General features: G+C 35.8%; 1 protein-coding gene across 1 annotated transcript; it reads right to left on the reverse strand.

Moving 5' to 3' along the window:
- Positions 1 to 22,130: 22,130 nt before the first annotated feature.
- Positions 22,131 to 22,777, reverse strand: LOC149265175 (uncharacterized). The gene is made up of 2 exons (XM_089401974.1): positions 22,393 to 22,777; positions 22,131 to 22,279 (listed from the first exon to the last, which is right to left on the reverse strand). Exons 1-2 carry the CDS (start codon positions 22,775 to 22,777, stop codon positions 22,131 to 22,133), a joined length of 534 nt encoding a protein of 177 aa, XP_089258100.1.
- Between the last annotated feature and the right edge of the window lie 628 nt (positions 22,778 to 23,405).

Here is a 23,405-nt window from a genome sequence, read left to right on the forward strand (position 1 = left end):
TCTTGACTCCATAAGCCCAATGGATGCTTACTGATCATGTTCAACCATTCATATTTCTTCACTTGTTTCATAGAGTTAGTCATCTAATTCATTATCAAAAATCCTTAATCTTGTGAGAGAGCCCTCTTAGGTTAGGGAGGCTAAGCCTCAGCCAAAAGTTGGTTTGAAATAGTTACTCAAAGTCTTCCTGATCAGTAGCCTATCAGGGGTCTGATTTTGTGATAACACATACCATGGAGGAACTTCAGCTCACGTAAAATCCATAAGATCAACATGGGAGGCAGAGCTAAATGCTAAGGCTGCAATTGAAGCGCTTCCAACGGAGGACTGGGATCCACTGCTCATAGATCCACGATACACTAGAGGTTGGAAAACACTATTTAGACAGACAGTCCAACATTACTGGGTCATGAATAACCTATTGGCCAGGGCCATGACAACATACATGGGCAGAGAAGAACCAATGCAAGCTCGTCAAGAGGAGCCAAGCCTAAAGGACATCCAAAAGGAGATTCAGGCGTTGCAAGTACAACAATATCATCAGAACCTCCATTTTCGTCGAATTGAAAAACAAATTCAAAACTTGCTGCATAATGAAGTGCTCAGGTTGAGTGCCAAGGACCTGGCCTCTATTGAGTCATATGATGACTGACGCGGAGTAGCAGAAAGTAACTTTTTGTTTTAATGATAGATAGCATTTACTTTACAAGTCAAAGGATTAAGCATATAGTAGATACAATAGCATACTTAGCATGGATGGATATTATCAAACTATTTAAATTTTGGACAGCATATGATGTTGATCGGTGGCCAACAGACCTGGTTTCCCTCGGGCATGTTGAGGCCATCAAACATATTTTTGTTACCTGCCTATATATAATCAATAGAAAAAGGAAGTACTACCAAGCTTACAAAATAAAAAAAGTGGATCATACTACTGAATTCAGAGGGATCTCTAGTGTTTTTGAGATCATGTATGAATGCACTCAAAGTAGTAAAAGATGCATTGACATTGGCATTTGGATTTATTTGTTTTAAGTTTGTGTTTGGTTGTTCCGAGTTATGATTTAGTGATGGTAGGTTGAAGTTATCATTATGATCCAAGGTAAGAATGTCTCATGAAATTCATTAAGGTACTTGTCTTTAGGACATCATTTAGGTTTTCTCTCCCAATTTTAAACTATTTTTCTAAAAGAAAAAAAAAATCATTAGAATGCTCGCTTAGAATTTGAAGATGATTCACTAGATGTAGACCAAGGAGGAAATATTTGGCTCAATGAAATTTTAAAATTACGTAGTGTGGTCATGTTGATGGTTTCTGGAAGTTCGTCAACCAAGGGGGTCTCCCTGATATGTGGTCGATATTAGTCCTCACACCATTTGGAATAGGAGCCGCATCCGTAGTACAACCGGATTACTGTTTTCTCACAGGATTTCCTTAGCTCTAACTATTAGCAAGAGGGAGAAATCCATAGGTGCCTTCGAAAAGAAAGTAAGTGTTCCTGGTGAGTGTTCGGTTGTAGGTGTGTCAAAGTTCTTCTATTACGGATAGGGATAAAAGTGTGCCCATAAGAGAGAAGGAATAATACCACCCTAGTAGAGACACACGTAAAGAAGAAGGATTCGTCTAACATCCAGTGAAATAGTCCACAAAGATGCGACGGTCAGTGCAACCAACACAAACATGAAAGTTTGTCTGATATCCAATGGAACAGTCCACAAAGATGTGACAACTATAACAACCATTACAATGCATTCTCAATATGATAAGCACTAAAATAATCGGAATCGTTCATCCACTTTAGCACAACTAAAAGAAAACATGAATTACAAACATTCACATAATAGTCTTACAAATATTCATAATCCATGCATGAAAACATGCTAGACATGAGGCTTTTGATATTAAGTAAAATTCTCAAGACACATGTATACAACGAACACCACTAACTCCACTAGTGGAGCATTGGATCCATTTTGTGCTCCTCAAGAGAACTAATTTGTCTCTCTAATGCATTATGGGAGGAGCCAAGGTGAAAATTTCCTTCCTCATACAATGAGGGTGTATATATAACCAATGGAGTGATGCTTCACATCCCTTGTGACTCTTTGACTGCCATCATGACTTTCCAACTTCCTGTGACTTTTCAACTTTACATGACTCTTCATATTCTGATTGTGTCCTTTGGACTTCCACTTTACAATACATTTTTGAATACATAATTATAGGTTCCACAATATTTATGTGGCATATGACGAGTTGTCAAATGACATGACATTGATGACATGTATTGCATGATGAAATGGAAATGTCAAGCCACTCTTTGTTGTTTCTTTTTCTTCAATAAGAAATTTTTGATGCTTCATCTTCATGAGAGATATTCTTTGTTCTTCATATCTGCCCTCCAAAGGGTTGTCAATCATATGGAGCCTACATGCAGTCCTCATCTTTGATCTTCTATTATAATATAGTGTTCCTTAGTATTCTTTCTTGATGATCATCTTATCTCCTTAGCTCCTTAGGCGTATTCTAGCATTTCCTCCTTCTCCATCTCCTTCTTCATCATCTTGCCATAGCATGATAGAGTAAATGCATCTGTAATAAGCGCCTAGTCTAAGTTGTTGCATGACGATCCACTAACTAAGCCGAATCTAGGTGGCAGGCTGAGGGGAGGCTCAGTGTCTGCACAATTGTGCATCTTAGGAAATCAAGAGTTAGGCTTGAGCCTTGAGGTTGGCAATGTGCAATTCAGGCTTGGATTGACCAAAAAGATTGCGTAGTTGGGGAGCTCAAGGAGGCAGGCTGAGGGCTTGAGCACTAATTTTTCCCACTACACAGTTCTTGAAGGAAGAGGATCTCAGATGATTGTGCATTTCAAGATCTCAGGGTTGAGGCTTGAGCCTTGAGACTACGTAATACATAGTAATAACTGGGCAGGAGATAACGACCATGAAGTTCTGGAGCTCAGGGACTAGGCTTGAGCACTGAGATTGCGAATTATGCAATATTGGAAGGATAAGAGAGCAGATGATTGCACAATTCAGGAGCTCAATATCGAGGCTTGAGGACTGAGACTGCGTAATGCATAGTGTTGGCTTGGATGAAGAGAAATATTGTGCAGTTCTGGGACTTGGGGGCTTGGCTTGAGCACTAAGATTCTGAAATGTGCAGCTCTAGGAGGCAAAAATTGCACAATTATGCAGTTCCAAGTGACAAGGTTGCTACTTGAGGACTAATATTGCACAGTACATAGTTCAAGAGGGCTATATGAGGCTGAGTGGCCTGGTTAGGAGTTTTTTCCAATTTTGACTAAGTGTTGGATCAGTGAGAGGAAATTGAATAAAAGCAAGACTTGAACATGATCACACACTTAGTTAACTTGGTGACACAACATAGAACACTCAGAACACATGAACAACAGAATTTCCTCAATGTAATAACATCGTGACAACCCATTCCAAGTGCAACACCAAAGATACACTTTGCGATGACAATGACAACACTTGTGCGACAATGCGTGAAACTTTGGAAATGAGTGTGAATCATTTCTACATGATAAGAAAAACTCATTATCACAAATATTTTCCCAGTAATCGTCTGCTCTCACCACTTTGTGGTCAAACTTATACAACTCGACTCGCTGGACCAAAAATACTTGTTGCTGGAAATTAATCAATAAAAATATAAATTCATTTGATGTAGAAAACCAGTGACTAGGACCTTTCCTTCCAAGACCATATCTTCTCGAACTCGTAGAGCTCTTTGAGGAGAAAAAGATGAGTCATTCCTTCTCCTATCAAGTCGTCTAGCGGGATAATAAGTGTGTAATATAAAACTAAGGGACACCCTTTTCTATAAAAGAGAAACGAACAATGAGGAATCGTGAGTCACCCAGCTGGAACGTGTCAAGGTGTCGGAGCCTTTCATTTCTTTGATATATATGGTAGTAACTATGTTTTTCTAGAAAGGTAAACCATCAAAAGTACATTCTATACATTTCTAAACCCATCACAAGAAACGACTATTTAAAAAATTTGAACATAAAATATGGTCAAAATACCCTGTGACAGCCAAAATGCCTATCAAATTCCAACCCTGGTTGTCATGGTAAGAAGGGAATATTTTTTAGCCACGTTACGTGTTTGAATGGCTGATAAGAAAGTGCAAAAGAAAGGGACATCATTTATTGGACCTTAGGATGAAATTTGTCTTGTTCTCGTACATTGAAGGCACATGTTTCTTCCCTCTTTGATCTTGATGGAATTCACTATACAATTCAATAATACCACGTAGGCTTAGCCTGTTACCTATGATATTTCCTTCTTGTCAAGCCTGTGATTTAATATTTTTTGTAAGTCTAATACATTATTTGTTGACCAACTGAGGCTTAAATTGAAGCTTGACTATGAGGATTTAATATAACCTTATATCAAAACTCAATATCCTATTTAAAATTTTTATGAAAATAAATATATTTATGAATTTTTATCTAATAATGTGATTGTAAAATTTAAAATTCAAAATAAAACAAATTTAAATCAACTAAATTTATTAGAAAAATTATCCAATTATTATTATTTCAAATTATAATAATGTGAACCTAAGCAATATGATAATCAATTTCTTGTTAGCATCCATATTGAAAGTAAAATTAGCTTAATTCATATGAAAATAAGATTTCAATATTTGAAAACACAAGTGGAAAAATAGAAAACACAATCACTCTACACAACCGTGGGACTTTAATGTATCATGGCAATCAGAATTCATGGGATATTAGTGAAGAACGTAAATTAGTGAGTAAGCTCTTTAATAAAAGTAGTCGGTAATCTGAATGAAATGTGCAGGCTCATTATATGTAGTATCAAACAAATCCAAGAATTCGGTGATAAAGTTGCGAAAAGTCCGATGATGGAGTTGCAGAAATAGGCCAACACCAAGGCAAACTTGAAACTATGTGGATGAAAGAGAGCATGCCGTAAAACAATTATCCGATAACAAGGTGGGACAACAAATTTCAAAACAATGCGGGAAATCAAATTTTAAATTCAAATGGACTCAAGGAGTAGCGAACATAAATGGAAATCTACCGATAATAAAGCAGACGTATTGTCATAGACCGCAAGCACTTTTAAGGCACATCGCCTCGATATTTCCCGGTGGAGACTGGAGTCCTTTCTCGGACGGAGGTTTGTACGGTTGCATGTCCATGCATATATGGTGGAGCTGCTAACAGATGCATTAAAATTCCGACAGCAAGCCCGTTATTAGTTTCTTGTAGTCTCCCTTGCATCAATGGATTATATTTTTCAAGTTAACTTTTTTGTATGTATTAATTTATAATTTAATATAGATTTAAAAATTTACTAACCTGGCTTAAATATGACCATTGTGGCAGCTTATAACAGATCTATGTTATGACGATGGGATTAAGAAATTCAAGTAGGCCTACCCTTCTCATCGCTTTGTTTCCTTTCTAATAGAAGTTTGTTTTGGTTACCATATTCGCCTTCTTAGTTAATAAAATTGCCCATCTTTTCTTTCAGTAAAGTTTTCTTTTTTCTAAAACTAAGCTATCCAACTTGATTAATGACCTACACATGTAGTAACACATTTGTGGCATGTATGCCTAGGCAAGCAATAATCAACTTGCTATAGAGGTTTTAATACACCCCAACACCATACATACATGACCATCTATGTGTGAGGAGTTTCCGGTGCCTTGTCGCTACTGCCACCACTAGATCGTAGGAATGCGAGGGTATACAATATAATGTATGCCTTACTTGCATGTTCATTTGAATTTTAAGTTTGAATTTGATAACTCCGCTAATAATTTGAAATTTGAATTTATATAACCGCTTGGCCGATGTTTTTCACAGCTGTTGCATTCAACTATCAGAGGCTATTTTAGTGGTGAACGAATTCACCATGGATGTTATCAGACGTCAAAGAAGTAAGATGAGTGACACAAATGTTTATGTGACTTGCAAACACCAAGGCTTCACTATGCAGGTTTTTAAGTGCAATGAATGGGAAGCAGTGGTGAAAAATAATGTGAGTTATGCATGATACGAGAAGGATTATTGGGCCAAGATCAAGATTAGGTTGTGAATCCATGGTGACCGATGAAGTGGATAGGTGAGACTACTACCTACCCTGTGGAAATTCATCTCATTGAGAAGCTTGACAATCACAAAAACTTCTGTAGAGGTTCTGCCCTCCGATTTTTCAATGATGTGGAGGACAAAACACACATTTTGTTGTGTCCTATTCCTACCAAGAAGATGGATCTCCACCACAGACAATGACAATATCTGTTGGATTTGGGTACCAGTGCATTCAGCACCAACCTTATCTAGTTTCTTCATATGTACCTTTGTGATCTCACCGAGATTCACACATTCCATTAGGGGAATTTTGAGGTCTAAAACAGGCCTACTAAGGAATTTGTAAAATAATAGTGGAAATAATAAAATAAGTTTAGATTACATCATCAAATTTTAGAGGGAAAAAAAGAAAAAACTATTTTTAAACTCGTATTTTCAACTTATCTCCCTATGGGTTTACTCAAATTTTGAGTGGAAACACTTGTTGGATGCAGAATTTGCATCATCATCCAAAGAGTACCCATGTTGCATACTTTTGATAGAACTTACTACACTAAAAATTATAAATACATGAAAAATGTGATTGCATACTTTCTATGGACCCTACTACACAAAAAATGAGAAATACATGAAAAATGTGATTGCAACAACGTTTTTACATGTATTTCTAATTTTTCATGTAGCAGGGTCCATCAAAAGTATGCAACATGGATACTCCTTGGATAAGGAATTAAATTTTGCATCCAATGACTGCTCCCGCTCGAAATTTGAGTAAAACTTTAAGGAGATAAGTTGAAAATACTAGTTGAAAAAATAGTTTTATTATTTTATTATTTTTTAATATTTTTAATTTTTTACTCCAAAAATGGTGAATCATTCCACATGGTTGACATCATCATCTTGAATCCTATTGGTTCTTATAAATTTTATTTTGGTTGTACATTTTTCTTAGGAGGCCCATTCTATACCTCAAAATTTCCCTAATGGAAGTCAATTCCAAGCTCCTACGAATGCTAAGCCCGCCTGGTTTTAATGAAGAGAGGAATGTGGAAAAGTCGAATCCCTCCTCCCTCACTATAAGGGACACTCCAAAATCCCCCCAGTGGAAGGTGGATCGAATCCAACTGCACTACAATTTTGTGTCAGACAAAGATGATAAATCCAATAATGTGGTAAACATAACGAGGTTTATGAAAGAGGAGTTGCAATTGCAAGGCATTGATATAGTGGTTGTATGTATGGACATTGAGGGAAGTGAATGGACAATTCTAAGGAATTGGATCAGCGATCCAAAGATGCCTCTCCATGTGGACGAGATCCTTGTGGAGGTTCACTACAATCACCTATCCAAGTGGAACTACCACTAAGCTAGATTTGGTCACATCACCACGGAAAATGTGAAAGAGCTTCTTGCAGATCTTAGATGGCATGGATTCTATGCCCACTTTTTTTCCCTAATTCATTAAGCTATCTCACACTCTCCTTTAACTTTCACTATAACTTCTCTCTTTCCAAAATTCCATCGACCAGCTAGCATCTCTAATCATCATAAGAAATTAACGTGAAAGAATCACATGGAATGATGACCCTTTTTTTTCTTGAAGGAATCTTATTTTTCTTTTGCTTTAATTTACATTTTTGCATTTAGAGAAAGTTTCAGATTCACACTAGAAAGGTGTTGGGTGTATTCAATTGATGGGAGCCAACTCTAGACCCAAATCATTCATGTTAATGCCTTTTCATTATACTTTGTAAACTAGAAAGTACATATACGTTTTGTTTAAGAAACATTCAAAGTTGATAGTTGTTTTTCCATGTTTTATGTTCAAATGATGTTGTAAATTTCAAGTTTTCCAAAAATTGCATGGTTTGGCTTATGGAATCTCTGAAAAATTTCAAAGAGATTGTACTTAACGAGAGATAACAATCAAGGTAAGTTCCACTTTGTTGGCCTCTATTTACACCCCAAATTATTGTTCTTAAGGCAGGTATTTTGGTTAATTTTCCATTATAACATGTCGTGGGTGACTTCTACTATATTTTTGTGAACAATTTATATTATCTAGGCCATTAGTTTTTGGTTTCTTGGTGGTGTGTTTCTCAAGTCTTCTAACTTCTATGTTTTAGGTCCTAAGTAAATTAGAAATTTGTCCCATTTTTTCTCTGTCATTTAAGCCTTTGTAGGGGTCCGCACTTTCATCTCCGAGCTTTGTTTCCTTGGTATTTAGTTCTACTTGTGATGGGTGGTCATGATCAGCATGTTGGGCTATGAATTGGATGTGTAGTGAGCTTGAAAACCTTCTAGGATTTGGCCCTATGGAGTGGTTTTCTGTTGATGACTTAATTGTTTATAAATCAAGAATTCAAGGCATTCCTCTTTGTCCTTCGATGTCTTTTATAAGCCAAGGTCTCTCTGTTGGTTTTCCTCATTGTCTCTCTATAGTTGTGCTCATGGATTCAAGGCAGCGAATGGTTAGTCGATGAGGTGGTTGAGGAAATGTTGGGCATAAAAGGATGTGCCCATTTTCCTATGATTAATTGGCCACTACCTTTGATTTTATTCCTTTGGAGGTGCATAAGGAGATTTTGATTTGAAAAGTGTGGAGGTCGGGGACCATCTATATTTTTTAGATTCTTAATTAGCAGGAGAAAAAGTGAAATGTCTTCCAAATATGGGTCAATTTCGAAAAGGAGGTTTCCTTTTTTGAGTTTGTTGGCATTAAACCAACAAACTAAAACTTTTCTATGTCTCCTCTTCAAGGACAAACATGCAAAAACTTATAATGTTTTCTCATCTCTGGAAGATATTAAGAGGATGATTCGCAATCTGTATTTTTGTTTGAACACCATTGATTCTCGTTTGGCACATGTGGAGACTTTCTTGGTGAGTGACTCTGGGTTGGGAGATCTCACTAATCCTCCTGCTAACAACGTGCATACCCCTGCGTTGATCTCTTCAGAAAATGACCCACATGGTGAAGACAAATGAGGATGAGTACCTTTGCATTTTCTTTTGTCAAGGTCATTTGCACTGGTAGTTTTATAATGATATACTATGTTACTGGTGTGGTATGTGCATACTCATATGTTGATCATGGTGGATTTAGTTCTATTTTCGGTACAATATAGTGTTATCTTTATGTTGTGTGGGTTGATGATGTGCGAATGGTGTGCAATGATTTGATGGTTTTCTTTTGAATGAATGACACATCTCTAGACATAAAATTGCATCTCTATGGTATGGAAGTGTCTAGCATCAATATTGCATCGACCATTTTTATGGAGACTTCCTGAAGAAATATTTGGATCAGATTCTATTTGGGTTGGGGTATAAGAATATTTTAAGCTTGCTTTTTGTAGTTGTGTTTCATTGGTAACATTTATTGTTTTAAATTGTAAACATGAAGGTTGGATGAAACTAATTGCTATGCGAGGTATGTGAGGTGATAGTGCTTGTTTGTATTTCCTGGTGCATTTTTCTATGGATACTTTCTAGTAATGGACCATTAAGTGAAATGATATTGTAACCACTATGGTTTGGTTATGTCTGGGCCATTGCTTATTATATATATATGATGTTTTGGTAATGCAATATAAAACTATGTATTTACGAAAAAAGAAAAAGAAGTTAGTTATTTCATCCAAAATAAAATCATTAAATTTCAACATAATGTAAAAATGAAAAAAGAAAAAAGAAAGTAGAAAGTTTTCTTAATTAAAATCCCCATAAGTTAATTTCCAACCAACAAAATTGTCACAAAAATTGAAGTGGCAAGATAACAGTGTTCACTTTAACCATTCAAACTTAAACTTCATTTACCGTAACCAAGCAAAGACCAAAGGAACTTCCCATATCTTATACTTATGGGAGCTTATCTTTTGACTAGCTTGAAGTTTCAAATATCATTAGGAATCATGTCTAATGTGTACACGAATTAGAAACATAATATCATTGTGGGAATTTTGTTCATGATTTTGGTTACTTCGTAGAGGTTGATGAAAACAAAATTGAAAGTTCATGTGTGGTAGGTATGATAATAGCTATGAGAGAGTTTTGTAATGGGGGTGTATGTGGGGAATGTCATCTCATAGCAATGAGGGGTTAGGTGGATCAGTTGTTTCATGGTTCTGTAACGAACATATCTTTGGGGCATGTATGGTCATATCAATGAGGGGATTCCAATTTCCATCTGTAATGGATGTGTGGAGCATGCATGATCATAGCATTGAGGAGATGGATCATTCAATTCATCTATAATGGGTGTGTTGATGGAATAGTAGAGGATGAAAGACACAACTTTCACACCAAAAAACTATATGAGTTGTTTCTCTTCTATTGATCACACAAAACTTGACTTGATTACAATGAGCCTATCATGGGGTATTTATGCTTTTTTAATTAGAAACTCACTCAGAATAACTTCAACATGAAAACACACACTATATTTGACTTTACCAAATATAAGACTGAACTCGAACTAACTCACAGTTGACTCAATTAACTCACACTCTAAATTTAGACTACTTTTCATGCATTAGTAATTACAATTTCCAACACTCTCCCTTAATTATGACCGTATGAATCAACATTAATCAATAATGACTCAACATGACTCAACTATGTCTGCTAGGATTACAATAGAAATCAACTCAATCATCACTCAAACATGCCTGTTGGTCTATGTCTCAGTTAAGCTTATAATGATTCAAAACTTTTATAATTTTTCAATTTCTTTTTCGTTTCTTATAAATTCTATATCCTCCAAATTAATTCATTCTTAGTTGTACTTTCTTGTCGTAGGCTTTCTTCATTTGTTGCTACTGAAAATTTTCTTCCATTTCTCTTGTATTTTGTTTTGTGTTTGTCTTCTACAACTTTTTCTTCAAAGATTCGTTCAACCATGGACTGCTACCACAACCCGTCAACTTCAAATGGTGTTCTTTGCTCTGCTTCATGTGCTTCATATTCTTGAACTTCTTTCTGCCATATTTCTTGATAGTAGAATCTAATTTCTTCTTGACTCGACTGTTGAACAATTGTTTTAACACATTCTTCCTTGTTTTCAGAAACTTCCATGTCCTTCTCTTCACTTTCATTATCAGGTACTACTTCTTTTCTCCTGTATTCTACACACTCAAGATTATCATTAGGCTTACATGTAAAGTCATAATCAGTCTCCTTTTTCACATACACCATTTCATTTAATGATTTTATTCCAGCTGCTACTTTAAGACTGTCATCGATTTTCTCAAGAAGCTTCTCAATCCATTCTTCAATGAGCTTCAAATTTGCTTCAAACTTATGAACAATTTTTTTTCAACTTCATCTCCCTTGCTATTTTGAACACCTGCATATTCAAAAACAATGTTAAAAACATCTTCATTATGCTCTTCAGTGAGAACTTTCTTCTCATCCTCTTCCGTATTTGCCTTCTATTCAACTGCATTAAGATTATCTTCCACTATTATGCAATTAGTGGATATTCTCATCAAAAATTCTTCAATCACTTTATCCTGTTCTTGATCATTAGCTTTTGCTAGATCACATACTGCTTCATGAGAAATTCCAATTGCTTCATATCTTACTTCTACAGTGGTAGTTTCAACCTTCAATTCTTCATCAAACATGGCGCTTACCATATTGCCACAATCAATCCCTGTTTCAAAAAAGAAACCACACATATCATTAACATAATGTTCTTCCAACCTATGGTGGGTTATCCAAGCATGCATGTGCTTATTATAAAATTCAACTTCACAAAATTCATTAGTTGCAACTAGATTCATCAATGCACATATCACTTTGTAGTCATCATCCATATGTCCTTTATCACCATCATCTGCACCATCCATGTTACACTGGAGTCCTTGAGCATTTATATGCTTTTTCTCTACTTCACACATAAAGGCTTTAGTTTCTCTCTTTGCAATCTTTGATGCATCTTCTTCATCCATATGCATGTTTGCATAATGGATTTCACTTTTATAGTCTTCATGAACATCATCCACTTTTGAGTGGGATTCTCCAAGCTCTGTTGTCTTCTAAGAGTCTTTCTCATTTACTACTTTTGTTGAAAACTTCTTTTATTGTGACATAACTGGATGTTGCATGTAACTCCCCCTTGCACCAAATTCTTCTTCCAAGATCTCCCACGCTTCTTCGGCAGAGATATATTTTTCTACCTTGCACATAATCGTTTCATCCATTTCTTGTTGAATGAAACTCAATGCCAAGGCATATTTACCTCATCATGGGGGTTAACATTCCTCAAAATAGGCATACAAAAAATATTTGAAACATAAATAAGTTCTCAACTTAACAAACCAAATTTCAAAGTTCTTACAAGTAATCATAGGTGGTGATAGCAGATCCAAGATACACCAATCACCCTCGATCTATCTTTCGTCTTCTGCTAGACTATGTTTTACTAATGTGTCCCACTATGTTTGATTATTAATATTAATCAATAATATTAATAGGCGATTATGTTTGACCGAAGTTGAAGAGTGTTGACTATCAAACATAGTCAAACATAGTCAACCACATTTTAAATATGGCTGACCACATTTTGTAATGTCACATTGTGGTATTAATTAAATTGCAATGTAATGTAACATTGTGACAATGTTTGTCACACTGTGACATTGGATAAATTTTTGTTCCATTTTGAAATCAGAATATGATTACTATTATTATTATCATTATTGTTATTCAACTTTATTAATATTAATTTATTGAAATTAAACATTTTTAAATCTTGATTATGACCAACCAAGGATGGCCTTAGTTGACTAAGGTTGATAATGTTTGACGTTGGTCAATCAAGGTTGACTATAATTGAATATGGTTGAGTTACATTGGTTGTGGATGACTATGAGTGAACAAGGTTGACTATTGTTAAATATGGTAAACATAAGGTTGACCAAGTTTGATCATGGTCAACTATTTAAAAATTGATTATAAAGGTTGACTTTGTTTGAATATGTTTGACTAATGTGGTTGACTATGTTTGATTATTAATATTAATGAATAATAATAATAGGTGATTATGTTTGACTGAAGTTGAAGAGTGTTGACTTTCAAACATAGCCAAGCATAGGAAAGCATAGTTGAACATAGTCAACCACATTAGTAAACCAATGTGTTTTAAACCATATTAATATCAATATTATTATTATTAAACATTTATTATGGGTAAACATGGTTTAAGCATGGGTGAACATGCCTATGTTTAACAATTATTTGATTATGGTTGAGCACAATTGACCAGAATTATCCATGTTCACCATGTTTAAACATTGCTAACTATGTTTTGGCTATGAATGACAAAGGTTAAGGATTGTATGACTATGATTGACCATGGTTTGACTATGGTTGATCATGAAGGACTATGGTTGAACATGGTTTAACTATGATTGACCACTGTTTAAACATGGTTTGATTATGTTCAACCACAGTTGAATATGTGTTGGGCGTGTGTCATATTCTTTCACAACTAGACCAAGAATGGTGGGTGGATCCAAAGATGGTGGGTGGACCCAAAGATGTTGGGTGGACCTACCCATGGTTTTGTGCATGGGTTTCGCACATGGTTTTGGGAATGATGGTTTTTTTCCCATGGTATTTTGTAGATCCGGTCAAGGGAACTACGAATAAGTTCTAATCCAGGGTTAATCGATTGGAGTTTATGAATGCTTCAACATGTATCTATATGTATTGTAACATTGAAAGAAATATAATGAAAAATCAATCTGATAGTCTCAGTTTTGGGATCTAGGGGAAAATATTTGTTTATATTTGTTTTATGTTCTCACTATTGTATATTTTTATGTTTGAAGAATTAATTTGCAGTTAATTTTTGTATACAGGTTAAAACCTACATTTGGTGTCAGAGTTGTTTTCGCTTCAAGGGGACACCTTTACTACTCAGGGGTTTTTCTCAGGCCTATGGTAGACCCTGTTACAATGAGAGATATATGGGATCAGTTCTTGTGCTGAAAGAAGAGGGAAAATAGTGGAAACATAGAGATCGAGAAATTCAATGGACAAAATTTTGAGTTGTGAAATCTCAAGATGTAGGATCTGTTAGTGGATAAAGATCAGTAGATCACAATAGATCTGGGTACTAAACTAATGACAATGTCAACAAAAGAACGAGTGAAGTTGGATTAGAAGGAAAATAGAACAATATGGTTGTGTATCCCAGATTTAGTATTGTTTAATGTATCAGGGGAAGCTACAATGAAGGCTTTGTGGGATAAGTTAGGGACTTTGTACCAATCTAAGTCTTTGGTGAACAAACCGTTCTTGCAGAAAAAGATGTATAACCTGAGGATGAAGGATGGAGACTCGGTAACAGAGCATATGAATGCCTTTAATACTATGGTAAGATAGTTTTTATCTGTTGATATAAAAATTTTAAATGAAGATAAGTGCATAAGTTTGTTGTGTTCTCTACTAGATTTGTGGGATACTCTGGTTGTTGCAATAGATAGCAATACAAATACCTTGAAGTTTGATGAAATGGTCTCATCGTTACTGTCGGAGGGCATGAGATGGAAAAATATGGAGAGGCATAATGGAGATGCCTTATATGTACCAGGATGGTCCCAGAATAGAAACAAAAATAAGTCCTCGAGTGGGAGATCTAAACCTAGAGGGGGATCTAAATCTCCAGGAAAACCTGTAAAGGTGTGCTGCAAGGAAAAGAAGGGCACTACAAAAAGGATTGTAGATCTAAAGCTCCTGATAAAGGAAATGGATCCGATGATGCTCCTTCTGTAGAGGTGAAAACCACCTCAAATGAAGGTGGGGATGTGTATTTATCTTCTTCTTTAAGTACACATGTAGATCATGAGGCATGGTTGATTGACTCAGCTACATCCTTTCACTTCACTCCCCATAGGGAGTGGTTTTGTGAGTACGAGAAATATGATGGTGGTGATGTCTTCTTAGGGGATGATGGGAAGGCCAGAATCATCAGACGTGGAAAATTCAAGCTAAAGTTGCAAGTTGGAAGGCTTAGAACACTTCCTGATGTTTTGGATATTCCTATATTGGCCACAAATCTGGTTTTTGTAAGAAACATGGATGATGCAGGTGTAAAAACAATGTTCAAGAAAGATGCCTGCAAGATGGTTCATGGAGCACTGGTATTGATGTGAGGAGTTTTGATTGGAACTTTGTACAAGCTATTAGGTATAATTTTTATTGATGGGTGAAACAATTGTGTGGTTCCTGAAAGTGGGGCAGAAAATGTAGTGGTCTCTGGAGAAAATACCATTTTATGGCATCAAATGCTTGGACATATTGGAGAGAAGGGCCTTTGAATACTGCATGGTAATTTTATGGTAGAAGGTATGTCTAATTTCTCTCTAGATTTCGATTTCTATAAACATTGTGTATATGGGAAGGAGAATCGGGTGAGTTCCCCCTCTAGTGCTAAGAGGGTGAAGTTGATATTAGAGCTTGTGCACAGTGATGTGTTTGGACCTGTGTCAGTTCCATCATTGGGTAAGTCTATGTACTATGTCTTATTTATATATGACTTATAAAGGAATACATGGATATATTTCCTCAGGAAGAAATCTGAAGCCTTTCGTAGGTTTAAAGAACTTAAGGCTCTGGTGGAAAATCACACAGAGAAGAAGATTAAGGTGTTGAGGACAAATAATGGTGGAGACTTTTGTAAGAAATAATTTGAAAAGTTTTGTAATAAGTGTGGTATAGCATGGTAGAAGACTACTCCATACACACCTCATCAAAATGGAGTTTCAGAAAGAATGAATAAGACGTTGATGGAAAAGGCAAGAAGTGTGCTTAGTGGTGTCAAGTTAGGACAAGAATTTTGGGTAGAGGTAGTGTAGACTGCATGTTACATATTCAATAGATCACCTTCATCAACGTTGGAGGATAAGAATCCACATGAGGTATGGACTAGTAATAAACCCTCTCTTTCACATCTAAGGGTATTTGACTGTGATGCATATGTACATGTTCCAAAGGAGAAAAGAACCAAGTTGGATAGTAAATATGAAAGGTGCATCTTTATTGGGTATAAGGATGGTTTAAAAGGTTATAAGCTTTAGAACCCATAACCAAGAAAGGTAGTGTACATCCGAGATGTGGTGTTTAGAGAGGTAAAAGATGTTATTAAACATGAAGTCCTACCAAAGGAATCTGAGAAGATAGACTTTGAGCCAAAGGAGGAAAAATCAGACTCTATAGCACAATAGGAATTAGAAGAGGAAGATCCAAAAACTCTAGTTTTGAGAAGATCAGTTGAAGAGAGAAGGCAACCAGAAAGGTATAGTCCATCTGCTTTCTATTCAAATTGTGTTTTATCTATTACTGATGATGATCCCAGAACTATTAGGGAGGCAGTAGAATCAGAGGATGTCAAACTCTGGAAAGAGGTCATTGCTGATGAAATGACATCTTTGGACAAAAATGAGGCTTGGGATGTAGTGGAGTTGTTGGCTAGAAGGAATCCCATTGGAAGAAAATGGGTGTTTAAGAAGAATATGAAAGAAAAAGGCAAGGTGGAGAAATGCAATGCTTAATTCGTAGCAAAAGGTTATTCCCAGGTGCCAAGAATTGATTTTGGTGATATTTTTCTCCTGTTTCTAAGTTAGATTCTATTATATTACTTTTATCTGTTGTTGTTGCTTTTGATTTTGAGGTAGAACATATGGATATGAAGACAAATTTCATCATGGGGATCTAAAAGAAGAGATCTAAATGAAGCAACTTGAAGGATTTGTGGTGAAGGAAAAAAAACTGGTATGCAGGTTAAAAAAGTCTCTACATGGGTTAAAACAATCACCAATTATGTGATTTTAGAAATTTGATACTTATATATGACGACTTGGCTTCACAACAAGAAAAGCAGATCATTGTGTGTATTTTAAATTAATTGGTGACAATGTTATTTATTTGGTCTTTCATGTGGATGATATGTTGCTGATTGGAAATGAAAAATAAATTATCCAGTATTTGAAGACCCAATTGTCCTCCAAATTCGACATGAAGGATCTTGGTGATGCAAACTATATTTTGGGCATAGAAATTAAACGAGATTGGGCAAAGAGGAAGCTCTAGTTAAACCAGAGGAAGTATGTTGAGATAATATTGCATAGGTTTAATATGGAGGATAGTAAACGAGTGAAGGTTCCTATTCCCGTAGGTGTAAATTTATATGTTGAATAGTGTCCTAAGACACAAGAAGAGGAAGAGGACATGTCCCATGTTCCATATGCGAGTGTAGTTGGTAGCCTGATGTATGCAATGGTACATACTAGATTATGCATTGCACATGCAGTGGGAGTATTGAGTAGGTTTAAGTCAAAACCAGGGAAGGATCACCAGACATCAATGAAGCGGGTTTTTAGGTGGTTGCGTGGCACTAATGATTATGGTCTGTGCTACCAAGGAAGACCAGGATTGGACATATTTTTAGAAATCTATGGCTTTGTTGATGCAAGTTGGGCTAAAGATATAGGTCAAAGAAGATCTATAATTGGATATGTGTTTAACCTATTTAGAGGAGCAGTCAGTTGGATGAGCAGGAGACAGTTTGTAGTGCCTCTTTCAACTACAAAGGTTGAATACATGACAACAAATCATGCAAGCAAGGAAGACGTTTGGTTGAAAATATTGTGTTCAATTATGGGGTTGGTACAGTGAGCTATAAAGATATGTTGTGATAGCCAAAGTGCAATTTTCTTGGTAAAGAACCCTGATTACAATTCAAAGACAAAGCACATTGAAGTTCACTATCACTTTGTGAGGGATATGGTTGAGGAAAAAAAGGTGTTGTTGGTAAAGGTGGACACTTTGAAGAATGTTGCAAATGCATTGACAGATTTTGTGAGCACTGAAAATTTTTCTTGGTGTAGAAACAATGGGCGTTACAGGGCTGGACTAATGAATAAACGCTCCTATGACTGCATGTGTGGAAAGAAAATAGCAAGTGGGAGAATGTTGGGTGTCTGTTATATTCTTTCCATGACTAACCCAAGAATGGGGGGCAAACCCAAATATGGTGGGTGAACCTACCCATGATTTTGCGCATGGGTTTTGCACATGGCTTTGGGCATGATGGTTTTATGCCCATGGTATTTTGTAGATCTGGTCAAGGGAACTATGGTTATGTTCTAGTCTAGGGTTAATGGATTGGGGTTTATGAATGCTTCAACATGTATATATATGTATTGTAACATTGAAAGGAATATAATGAAAAATCAATTTGGTAGTCTCGGTTTTATGATCCAACGAAAAATCTCTGTGTATATTTGTTTTACGTTCTCGCCATTGTATATTTTTTTATGTAAAGAATTCATTTGTAGATCATTTATGTACAGGGCTAAAACCTACAATATGATTGACTATAGTTGGTCATGGTTTGAATATGGCTTAATTAAGATTGAACATATTGTGACTATATGGTTTATCTATAGTTGAGCATAATTTGACTATGATTACAATTGCAATGGTGGTTGTTGATGGTTAACCATGGTTTGACTATGGTTAACCTTGACCATTCATTACAGGTATTCATGGTTAACACCTGGCAATAGGTTTTGAAACCGAAAAATGATGTTGGTTAAGACAAATTTGAGACCATTAAAAACTATATTGGAAACATTTAATAACTATATTAAAAGCATATTATTATGAAGATGTTTTTAATATTAATGTGAATGTTGTTGTTTTTGTTGATGATATATATTAATATTAATGTTTTTGAATGTAACTAATAATGTTATCAATGTTATTGATGTGTTACTAAAGGAGGTGTTCGAGATCAAAGATAACCCGCCTCGTGAGACGACTATAGGACAAGGGCATGATGTGAATCTGGAGCAACACATGAAAGTGGCTCACCCTAAGCAAGAAGATTTTAGGCAACGAGTGGAAGATGATAGTCCGTGGCAGGTGAATAGTGTTCAGAACGGGTAAAATGGGCCCTCTAATCTGGAACAATCTGGTTATGGTTATCACCCTAAGTTCTTTTGAACGCATTGTAAGTATATATGATACATTGGTGTTTTTCAGAGGTCTTACAAGTTAAGTATTGTTAGTATTGTAAGCAGAAGTAGGGAAGGTGGAAATAAGCTCTTTTTTGTGAAGCTTTAGATTTACGAAAAAAAAGAACATGGTATGAATGTAAAGGCACCCTCTAATCTGGAACAATCTTGTTATGGTTATCACCCTAAGCTCTTGTGAATGCATTATAAGTATATATAATACGATGGTGTTTTCCAGAGGTCTTACAAGTTAAGCATTGTTAGTATTGTAAGCAAAAGTAGAGAAGGTAGAAAGAAGCTCTTTTTTGTGAAGCTTTAGATTTACTAAAAAGAAGATCATGGTATGAATGTAAAGGCATTGGTTTTTTTACCATTTGATTAATAAAAAAATATCCGCTCTCCTTAAAAAAGATAAAATAAAATAAACATTAATACTTATTACCTATAATATTATTATTACATTAATAACATATTTATGTTATAATGAAATAATATTATTAACGTAATAAAGTATTAATACAACATTATTATATTTACTACTAATAATAAAATGTTCTTAATACTAATATTAATCTTATCGATATTTTCTTGAAAAATATTGTGGATAATTAACATTAGTGTTATATAATTTTTATTAATATTATAAAAAAATTAATATTAATATTATTGAATTTAATAATTAAAACAATATTTTAATATAAAAATTAAAACTATTATAAAACTTATTGTGAAACAAAAATATAAATAAAACGTAATATTATTAGAAACCTACCCGTATATTATCAAATTATCAAATGAACTAATGTACAAAGTTACTGGTATACATGACTCATCACTATAATTAATATCAGCATTATATAATTGTTATTAATATTATATAAATGTTAATATTAATAATTATATCGTCATTATATAATTGTTATTAATATTATATAAATGTTAATATTAATATTAATATTAATGAGTTTAATGTTTAAAATACTATTTTAATATAAAAATTAAAACTACTATAAAATTAAAAGTTATAAAATTTACTGGGACATTAAAATATAAATAAAATTTAATATTATTATAAATTTATTCAATGGGCTATGTAAATAAAGTATTATATGTAAATAAAGTATCTCAAATTCATTTGTGTTTGTAGATTATGAATTTCATAATAAAATGAGATACGGTTTTTTTTGGGCATATAGTATTGATAAGTCCTCATATTGACTCATGGTATTGTAACAAAGTCTATTTACTAGTTAAGAATTTCTATAATAAAATGAGTTGAATCTCAATAGTTAAGAATATTGTTACATGTTCTCTTAAACGTATATATACTTAAGTCATACATTAATTCTTTTTATAATATAAAGTTATAACCTAGTTAACTTTTATAAAAAAAAGTTAAGCTTAGTAATATGAGATGTATAATGACTATATGGTTTTTTAACCATTTAATTTATGTCACTACATTAGTCTTACATTTCATACAATAGCTTAGACCATTTTAACTCTGGATCTACCAAGTGCAGAGAGAGATTACATCTATTTTCATTCTAAAAGAAGTTTGCATCTAAAGATATTTGATCCCTCTTAATGCTTAATAAATTCTGAATTAAGATTGATATAAATTAATTTAATTATTAATTACTTATTATATTTTAGTTTTATTTTATGTAATTGACCCTATTCAATCAAACATTTCATTATAATATCTCTAAAATTATTTTATAATTTCAATTTTTATATATAAATATTTTTTTTTTCTAAGTAGCATTAATTCTATTAATGAAACAATAAATTTACAGTGAGGCTCCAACCTCTGCGGTGCTAGAACAGAGTTATAACAAGTTTAGACATCCAAAAGACTGATTCAAGACTGCCCACTGAGGGGAAACTAGTCTGAAAAACCGATGGAAAATGTTTCCCGCGCAGGGGTTACAGCTCAAAATCCAAGAGAAACAGTTATGGTAAATTACCAAAATTGACAACATAATTTGAAAAAACATTAAAAAAAGCCCCTAAGAATAGGAGCTAGGAATCGAAACCTGGCTACGTTGACCCTCTAGGTGTCGTTTGGTGGAGGAGTCTCTTCCCCGACTAGACACCTGTATTCATCCCAATCATCCTCAACTGCCTGCGTGCTACCAAGAATGCCTTCACCATGCTTGGCACTATCATGGGTGCCTTTGCGTTTGCGAGAACCAAAGCTACTGCTCGAGGCCTTTTCTTTGCTGGTGGCCAGCTTCTCCTGAGCCGCCTTCTGTTTGCCGGTGTCTAGCTTCTACTGAACAATGGCGAGTTGCGTAGTGATAGGATGTTTTGTAGTGGTGTGAGTCTGTTCATTCTGCAGGCGAGTCTCCTCTCTGAACGCCACAAAGATGGTGGCGATGATGGCAGGGTAGTTCATGGTACAGTGGAAGCGGAATTGGGCTGTTTTATGTAGCTAGTGAGGGGATACAGAGAGGTTGAGCATCTGGGTTGCAGCATTGACACGTCAAGCTTCGATGGGTTGGACCGACCTCTTCCACTGTGGGTTTCGGGATATATGCCGGATAATTGGGCTGTGGACGGGGTGGAGGAAGGGGAGGACGAAGGGGTCATTAGCTCAGAGGGGGATGGAGAGGGGGGGCGAATGGCTCTGCCTCGGCTGCTACCCCGCCTGCAACACATTCGGTGGCGGAGTCGCGGCATGGTCCTGCGGGTGGGGTGGAGCTGACTGGTGTGGGCCGAAATGACGAAGGTGCTAACAGTGTGCGCAGAGGAAGAGGCAGACTCAGCACGGGAATTCATAGGGCAATTCAGGTGAGAGATAGAGACCAAAACCGAGGCTTCAGTTTGCAAAGTTCAGAGAACATTCTGGGAAAAATGGATTCCATCACCCAAATCTATACAACTCAGGAGTCAACAGTGCCTCCCTGTTATCGTGCGAGTGCTTGACTCCACAGCATCAGGGAGGCAGGAGAAATTCAGAGGGGGCAGGGTAGAGGTATGTAGTCTTACCGAAGCCATGGACTTAAACTTGCAGAGGATTCCTCGACCTGTGCATCAGAGTAATGGCGTCTGCAGGTTGACGATGGCTTGCCATAAATCATCTTGGGTGGGAACGCGGGTGGCCATGTGGCTAAGCCACCTGCCGTCCCACTGTCTAATCCACATTAACCCATCTTTAACCACTCGCATCTGGGGGTGCTGCATCATTTTGCACCAGTTCTATTCATTCCTGTATCTGGGATCCATCATTTATAATGTCGAGCGAACCTGAGTGTAGAGTTTGATCACTGTCCACCCCCAAATTTGCCAGGAGATCAGCCACTTTCTTTCCTTCTCTTCTGATATGTTTGAATGTGATCGCTATGTTAGTTGTGAGCCATTGTTCAATGAGCTCTAAACATGCTGCCAATCTCCAACTGTAGGCCACTTTGTGAGCAAGGGTCCCCTGTAGAATTTGATTTTCCATGTTGATAAGTATCTGAGAGTCTCCTTCAATCACTAAGGGGAAGAAGCCATGATGCTGAGCTAGATGAAGTCCTTGCCACAGTCCCTCAAACTCAGCTAAATTGTTCGTGTCCCATCCAATTGTGCCCAAGAAAATCAAGAGAGGTTTGCCTTTGTGATCCCTGAAAATTCCTCCATAACCTTCCATGCCTGGGTTGCCTTTGGAGGTTCCATTAAAATTTAATTGAGTCATTCTATGTGGTGGAGGGAGCCATTTGCTGGAAGTTTTATGATTTAAAGAGGATTTACTGGGGTTCTCCCGTATCTAGTTAATCTGAAGATTCTAATTCTTCCATATGTTCTGCTCCTGTGGAAGGGTGGGAAAATCATCTCTGTGCCATGTTTGGATCATTAAGGTTTCCTGAAGATTGTTGCAGAGATTGCTCCATATGATCTCTATTGGTTTCCATTGATTCTTGAAGATTTGGTAGTTCCTTTCCTTCCATATAGTCCAAATGAGAAGACCTGGGATGATTTCCCACAAACATTTTAGCAGTTTGCTCTTGTACAGATTGATTGCCCAACTGTGAATGGTGTTGGTAATGTCCCCTTTTACACTGCCTTATTTTTGACATCTGAAGCTTGTTTTTTCCCAGAGTTTATTCCGGTTTGTGAGTTCTCTGTCAATCTCCTTATGTATTAGCTCTGTTCCTTTCCTGATGATGTGTGCAGCGCTTAGCCATTATCTATAACCCTGATTGAGGGCGGGAGTCCAGCGTTGGTTGACTTTGTCCATCTGATGCTCATCCCAATCCTCTATTTGGGGTGGTCTAATC

Source organism: Pinus tabuliformis, chromosome 6, assembly GCF_031772625.1.
Source record: "Pinus tabuliformis cultivar Carrire ecotype Pingquan chromosome 6, CPIR1, whole genome shotgun sequence".
Lineage (NCBI taxonomy): Eukaryota > Viridiplantae > Streptophyta > Pinopsida > Pinales > Pinaceae > Pinus > Pinus tabuliformis.

Excerpts from the sequence above, each read along its gene's own strand:
- LOC149265175 (XM_089401974.1), bottom strand. The coding sequence starts at position 22,777 with ATGGAAGGTTATGGAGGAATTTTCAGGGATCACAAAGGCAAACCTCTC. Across the intron at positions 22,280-22,392 it reads TGATCAAACTCTACACTCAG|ACAGTGGGACGGCAGGTGGC; the intron begins GTTCGCTCGACA and ends AATGTGGATTAG.